This window comes from Meles meles, chromosome 7 (assembly GCF_922984935.1).
Source record: "Meles meles chromosome 7, mMelMel3.1 paternal haplotype, whole genome shotgun sequence".
Lineage (NCBI taxonomy): Eukaryota > Metazoa > Chordata > Mammalia > Carnivora > Mustelidae > Meles > Meles meles.
The window spans coordinates 14,515,796-14,523,016 of NC_060072.1; the positions used below are offsets into that span (position 1 = coordinate 14,515,796).

The 7,221-nt window shown below is 46.0% G+C and overlaps 1 protein-coding gene across 2 annotated transcripts in view; it reads left to right on the forward strand.

The window, feature by feature from the left end:
- The window catches only part of BPIFC (BPI fold containing family C), a 42,251-nt gene extending 36,318 nt beyond the window's left edge, over positions 1 to 5,933 (forward strand). For both annotated transcript variants that reach the window (XM_046012531.1, XM_046012530.1), the window contains 4 exons: positions 230 to 272; positions 3,041 to 3,104; positions 4,068 to 4,144; positions 5,374 to 5,933. In XM_046012531.1, coding sequence (XP_045868487.1) covers positions 230 to 272; positions 3,041 to 3,104; positions 4,068 to 4,144; positions 5,374 to 5,496 — 307 coding nt within the window. In that variant the 3' untranslated portion in view covers positions 5,497 to 5,933. The remainder of the gene's footprint in view (positions 1 to 229; positions 273 to 3,040; positions 3,105 to 4,067; positions 4,145 to 5,373) is intronic.
- Positions 5,934 to 7,221: the final 1,288 nt, after the last annotated feature.

A 7,221-nucleotide genomic window follows, 5' to 3' on the forward strand; every position in this document is an offset into this window, starting at 1 on the left:
AGAGATCACAAGTAGGCAGAGAGGCAGGCAGAGAGAGAGTGGGGGAAGCAGGCTCCTCGCTGAGCAGAGAGCCCAATGTGGGACTCAATCCCAGAACCCTGAGATCATGACCTGAGTCGAAGGCAGAGGCTCAATCCACTGAGCCACCCAGGTGCCAGAAAGGGTTGTTTTTAAATCTTCTGTCCTTTAAACTTTCCCTATTGATGTTTGTTGTTTTGTTTTGTTTCAGATTCCGGCTCTCTTTGCCAGAGTCCAATCGCAGCAATATTGAGGTAGGAATCCGAGCTCTCAGAGTTCCTGTCAAGGGAAAAATGATAGTTTTCCTATATACTAGCTAAATTAATGTTTTCTAAGCCTCTAAATACTTGGGTAGGTTTTAACTTTAAAATTCCTTGTGTAGCTGCTTGTCCACCAACCCCATAACTTTTAAACAGGACAGGAACTCTCCAATTTACTTTTATCTATTCAGAAAGATTTTTAAAAGACTTTTCTAAAAACTAAGACCTATGTAATATTGGCATTTTCAGGGAGATTTTCAGGGCGATTTCATTCTTTGGGTAAAATAATCTTTGAGAATTAAATACAAGATCCAGACTCCCAAAGGATGAGGCCATCTGCAAATTATTAGGCCATGACTGAGTTGGTCTTGGAAGCCTTTCTAGCCATCTCCTAAAACCGTTGCGAGGCTGGCTGTGCAGATATTTTGGGGGTCGGGGGACAGCCTGGTGACCTCCTGATGGGAAGAGTATATCCCAACTCGGATAGACTTGGAATCAAACCCTACCCGCCAAGCTGCAGGAAGTTCAGCCAAACCACTACTTGGTGTCCCTGCCCTTGTGGCACTTACATTGCAAAGTAGCAGTTCTCACCTGGGCCAGTTCTGCCCCCCAGAGACATTTGGCAATGTCTGGAGACATTTTTGGTTGTCACAGTCCGGGGGATGCTTTAGGCACTTAGGGGGTAGAGACCAAGGATGCCACTTACCATCCCACAGTGCATAAGACAACTCCCACAGCAAAGAAGGATCCATCCCAAAATGTCAATAGGGCCACCGTTGGGCACTCCTATTTCTAGAGAGAGAGTCCATCCCAAAATGTCAATAGGGCCACCGTTGGGCACTCCTATTTCTAGAGAGAGAGAGAGAGAGTGTGTGTGTGTGTGTGTGTGTGTGTGTGTGTGAGACAACAAGCAAATATATTTTGTCTGCTGAAAAATATTGTAGAGAAGAAAGGTAGATCAGAGCAAGTGTATGGGCAGCGCAGGTGGGGACAGAGCTGGCCGTTCCAGCCTTCGGGTTGTCGGGACGATTCGCTGGGATTATATATGAGGTTCATTCAGCACACTGAATACATGGCAGGTGTTAAATAAATGATGGCCATTGTTCTTAGGAAAATTAATTTCAGTTATTGCTACCTCTCTGGCAAGGGGCAGCATAGGACAATGGTTACATCCATAAACTCGGGCCAAAGCTCAGGAGTCAACTCCCACTTACGGGCTGTGTGGCTGCAGTCAGGGCACTTGACCTCTCCCAGAGCAGTCCTGGGACAGGGTCCTGAACGGATGACCATGTTCGACAGAAGTAGCTATTTTTTAAAATTTTTTTAATTTTTTTTGTTTTTTAGAAGCAGCTATTAAGAGAGGAACAGATCTGAGGAAAATAGCAAAGAAGCCCAGGAATTTATGCAGGTGGCCAAACAAGATGTTTGTTTGTTCAGTTTTATAGGAACATCCTGATTTTCAGGTTGGGAAGATTAGAAGCCAGTGACATGAGTGTCAGCAAGCTGGAAAAGAAGTTATATTTTCATGCCAGATATTGAAACATAAAATACCCGTAGTGTCTCGCGCACTGTGGCTCAGCACCTCCATGGCATAGCCCTTTGGTAGATGACAGACCACAATCAGTGAGAATGCACAGCTGACTTTCTTATAAATAACATTTCCTGAGTCTAGAGGAGGCGAAACGAGTCCAAGTCTTCCAGGAAGACCCAAAGAAACCGCTTAGTATCCACAACAGAGTGTGCTAATAATGACATTTCCGGGTGGAAAATATGACAGTGATATATACTGGGCATCTCACATAATATTCACTTGTTTAATCCTGAGACCAACTCTGTGACATCGGAGCCGTTATCTTCAGTTCACAGTAGAGGAAACTGAGGCACACAGAGATTAAGGAGCTTTTCCAGCTTCACAGAAGTGGTGAAAACAAGAGCTAAAGCTAGGAAGTCAGCTTCAGAGCCCTCCTTGCTAAGTTGCAAGGCTTGGTGAGCATGTAGGACATTCAAAATACATTCACTGAGTGGACTGATGTTCATCACAGTCCATTTATTTTTTAAAATATTTATGTGTGAGAGAGTGTGTATGTGTGTGTATGTGTGTGTGTACGTTACAGTGGGGAGGAGAAGGGGGGAAGAGAGGGAGAGAATCTCCAGCAGACTCTGCACTGAGCCAGGAGCCTGACCCTGAGATCACAACCCCAAGATCATGACCAAGACAAAACCAAGAGTCAGAGGCTCAACTGACTGAGCAACCAAGGCACCCCATCGTCCATTTGTTTTTAATACCTGAATCTTCCCAGGAACTAACACTTTTCTAAGATTTAACAACTACTCTGATTTACTCTGGATAAATTGGATGTTCTGGAGATAGTGTTAACTATAGAGCATAAGATAATGCAAAGGACCTCCATTAAGGAAAGACTGCTAACTGGGATACTTAAATGTTTAGATCGTCTTACTTGATACCTATGCTGCCGTGTTTGCTGCCACCATGTGGTCCCTCTACATTTGTAGATGTACCGTGATCCAGCCGACAGAGAGCAGAAATGTCCAAAGTCAAAGAGGAAAAAAGATTGGGAAGCTGTAATATGGTTTCCTGCCAAGTAGCTTCCCGTGTCTGGAAAGCTAGATTATCTCCATGGGGAGATTCCAGTTACCGCCCTCTGTCATGATAAGGTCTGGGAAAGTGCACATTCAGACCAGGCATGGCACCTTCCAAATGCCCTGATTCTGCAACTGATTGGTATCCCCTTTCATTTTAGGTCTTGAGGTTTGAGAACATTCTGTCCTCTATTCTCCACTTTGGAATCCTCCCGCTGGCCAACGGTAAGGGACTCTGGGGAAACATGAGACTCTGACATTAGCTAAATGTAGGGGATTGTTTGGGACTTTCCACCCCAAAGGCTGTACTTCTAGCACATGACGGTGTGAATCCGGGCCCATGCCAGAACTTACAGAGTTTGCACCATCAACGGTGTAGTTGCAAAGTTAGTTATTCCAGGTCCAAACCTTGTTAGCCACACTCCCTGCACATTCAGCAAGAACAGTTAAACTCTGGTTGAGTTGAAGAGATTGAAACCACACCCCTTAGGCAGTAACGACTCTCCTTCTGGTCTGCCAGAAATGAAATTCAACTCCCTAGAGAGCATCTCTGTGATTCTTATGCACAGACCACCATCTGGATAAACAGTTTTTTTTTAAAGATTTTATTTATTTATTTGACAGACAGAAATCACAAGTAGGCAGAGAAGTAGGCAGAGAGGCAGGCATGGGGGGAGGCGGAGCAGGCTCCCTGCTGAGCAGAGAGCCTGATGTGGGGCTCGATCCCAGGACCCTGACATCATGACCTGAGCCAAAGGCAGAGGCTTAACCCACTGAGCCACCCAGGCTCCCCTGGATAAACAGTTTGAATGAAGGACAATTCTAGGCCCTCTCCCTGTATGCAGTCGTTCATAACCCGCAGCATCTTGAGTTTGGCTTGGTTAAAATACATTTTGTATCAGAGACCAGAATGTTCTCAGATACTAATTAAGGTATTTTCGAAATATAAACTGGACAAGTTGCCAGCATTTTTCTGCCATCCAAGGTATATAACTGCTTGTGCATTTTTACTAAGCACTTCAGTAAATAAGTATTCATCAAGGAAAATGCAAAGAACATAAAACGAAATACAGAATCAGGAAGAAGGAAAAGATAGACTTAAAAACTGCTTATTCATCTTTTACCAAAAAGTTTGCCAAAACTTCTGCGTCTGTGCCTAGCTATCTTACCCCTTGTTCTGTTTTTCAGCAAAATTGCAGCAAGGAATTCCCCTGCCCAACCCACACAAAATCTCACTTATCAACTCCAATATTGAAGTTTTGGCGGTAAGAATGTGAATATTCTCTTCGCTGCCCCCACTTTTCACAGTAGAAGCCTTTTCCTAGTTTGCTTATTCTGTTTTATGCTACTTTGTTCTGCGTTGTGTTTTTCCAGCCCAAGGAATTTTATAGACAAAAGGTTTCGTGCTTAAAGCTTGCAGTCAACAATGAAAACCATTTAAACTTGAGTTTAAGAATCAGACCAAGCCTGACTTCGCTTGGCCCAGACTTACTTACGCTGTAGAAAGAGAAGGCGCTCTGTGGTGTTGCGGCGCCCTCTGCCTCATTCCTTCCACAAAACAACCTGTGAGGCTGGGATTAACGGACGCCTTTTTTTTTTTAACTGAATTTTTTTTTTCAGTGTTCCAAGATTCATTGTTTATGCACCACACCCAGTGCTCCATGCAGTATGTGCCTTCCTTAGTACCCACCACCAGGCTCCCCCATCTCCCCACTCCCCACCCTCCAAACCCTCAGTTTGTTTCTCAGAGTCCACAGTCTTCCGTGGTTTGTCTCCCTCTCTGATTTCTCCCAACTCACTTCTCCTCTCCATCTCCCCATGTCCTCCATGGTATTCCTTGTGCTCCACAAGTAAGCAAAACCCTATGATACTTGGCTCTCTCTGCTTGACTTATTTCCCTCAGCACAATCCCTCCAGCTCTGTCCATGTTGCTACAAAAGTTGGGTATTCATCCTTTCTGATGGAGGCATAATACTCCATCGTGTACATGGACCGTATCTTCTTTATAACGGCCCCTTTTAACATAAGGAGAGCAGGGCCTGGCTGAGACCTGACTGGTTCCTCTGTTTCTCTCAGTGAACTTTTGCCTGAACCAAAGACCCTCCTCGAGGTTCAGGGATCTGCTGTGAGCTGTTTCCCCATTAATCATTATCAACGAACTTCAGAACACTTTTTTTTCTTCCATTTTGGCACCTTTTGGAGGTGTGGTGGAAATAAGTTTCCAAAGGAATTCTCCAGTCCCATGCACATCTGTCTTCCCCCTGCCCTCCCCACCCCTGCTGCTTCTATAGCTGCTCAAATTACACAGGGAGACAATAAGCCCAAGTGTCCTGCTCTGAGGTCCGAGGCACTCACAAGGGGACAGCGGCAGGGAGGGACACAGGAGGACCTGGGGAAGAACCATCTCTCCCTCACCCCTGAGCAAACCCCAGAGGTCTATGGCTGCCCCGGTGTCCAGGGTGTGACATTGTCTTCATTCTTGCCTCCTTTTCAGGGATTCCTTTTGATCTCCACCGACCTCAAGTATGAAACGTCCTTAAAGCAGCAGCCGAGTTTCCGTGGTTGGGAAGGTCTGAACCTCATAAGTGGACAGTGGAGGGGGAAGCCCGCCGCTTGATTGCCTGTTTGGAGCCCACCCCAGGCGGCCAGTGGCCCTTAATGCACTTACAAGGCTGCTGTAAGCCCAGAAGGGGAGGACAGTGCTCACTGGATTATAAAGCCATGCGAAGTGCTTAGGCTGACAGTTTTCCTTCTCGAGCCCTCAGGGACAGAGGGAGGCAAACTGAGTTAAAGAGCCAAATTGGGGTGTGTGTGTGTGTGTGTGTGTGTGTAGGGGTAGGCGTTTCAGTGTTTTGTGTTCGAATGCACATTGTGTGTTTCTGTGTTTATAAGGTGCTGGGGCCTGGAGCTAGCCATGTGCCCCCGAGGAGGTGCCTGAGAAACCCCAAAGTACAGATTTGGCCGAGTTCTTCCTGGAGGAGCTCCCTTTAGCTCTCAGCAACCCAGGGTTTCCCCCACTTCCCGGCATATTGGATTGTATGTTTTATATTTACTGCTACTGTCCCTTGTATTTAATTAAACTTGTTTTCTATTAATGTGAACTTGTCTTTTTACTTGAGAAATTCTCTGCTTCTGTCCTGGATTTCTTTTTTAAATAAAATAAGACAAAGATGAGAGAATTTAACATCTTTAACTAACACCTTTAATTTAACATTGTTAACATTTTTAACATCTTTGACAAAAAGTGAGGGTATGCAGACTTCAAGGCTTGATTTAAAAAGGGACCAGCTGGGCACCTGGGTGGCTCAGTGGGTTAAGCCGCTGCCTTCGGCTCAGGTCATGATCTCGGGGTCCTGGGATTGAGTCCCCCGTCGGGCTCTCTGTTCAGCAGGGAGCCTGCTTCCTCCTCTCTCTCTGCCTGCCTCTTTGCCTACTTGTGATCTCTCTCTATCAAATAAATAAAAAATCCTTAATAAAAAAAAAGGGGGGGGGACCAGCTTGTGATGCCTGGGTGGCTCAGTCGGTTAAGCGGCTGCAGTCAGCTTAGGTTACCATCCCAGGATCCTAGAATCCAGCCTTCCATAGGCCTCCTTGCTCAGCAGGGAGCCTGCTTCTCCCTCTGTCTCTGCCTCTGCCTGCCACTCCCCCTGCTAGTGCTCTTTCTCTCCCACTCTCTCTCTAGCAAATAAATAAATAAAATCGTTTTTAAAAGGGGGGAGGGACAGCTTGGCTCCTGGATGTTCTGGAGAGAAACGGTGGTCACAGGAAACTCGAGAAGTTATATCACTTCTTTAAGTTTTAGGGTTTTCCCTCCCAGATGAAATGAAATGGCAATGCCGAGTACTTAACCTAGATATTTGTCGTTGGGGATCTTAAGTTGTTAGAGCATCTAATTATTGGGGTGAAACTGGGAAAGAAGAGGAGGAAAGGGGAACCCATATGGATAATGTAAAAAGGGCCAGAAACCACCAACTTTGCCTTTGTGGCTCTCACAGTCTCGTGGGAGGGTGGATGCCAAGCCCGGTGCTGGTTAGTCTGCGACGGTCACTCACCTAATGCTCACAGACGCTCAGAAGAACTGTGGTCCCATTTTACGGATGAGAAAACGAAGATGAAGAGAGATGAATCCTACAAGGCCGGTAAAGCAGCTTCTGCATACAGGGCAGAGGGAGAAATTGAGTCCAAGTCTTCCGAACCCAAAGTCACCGCTATTTAATGAGGTAGGACGAGAAGCGGAAATCACGCGAAAACCGCTTGCTCTGGGAGCAACAGAGGCGTGTAAAAGAGCACGAGCAAGGGTTCTTAGTGGTCCGAGAAGGGAAGCCCGGGAAGCCCGGCTTTC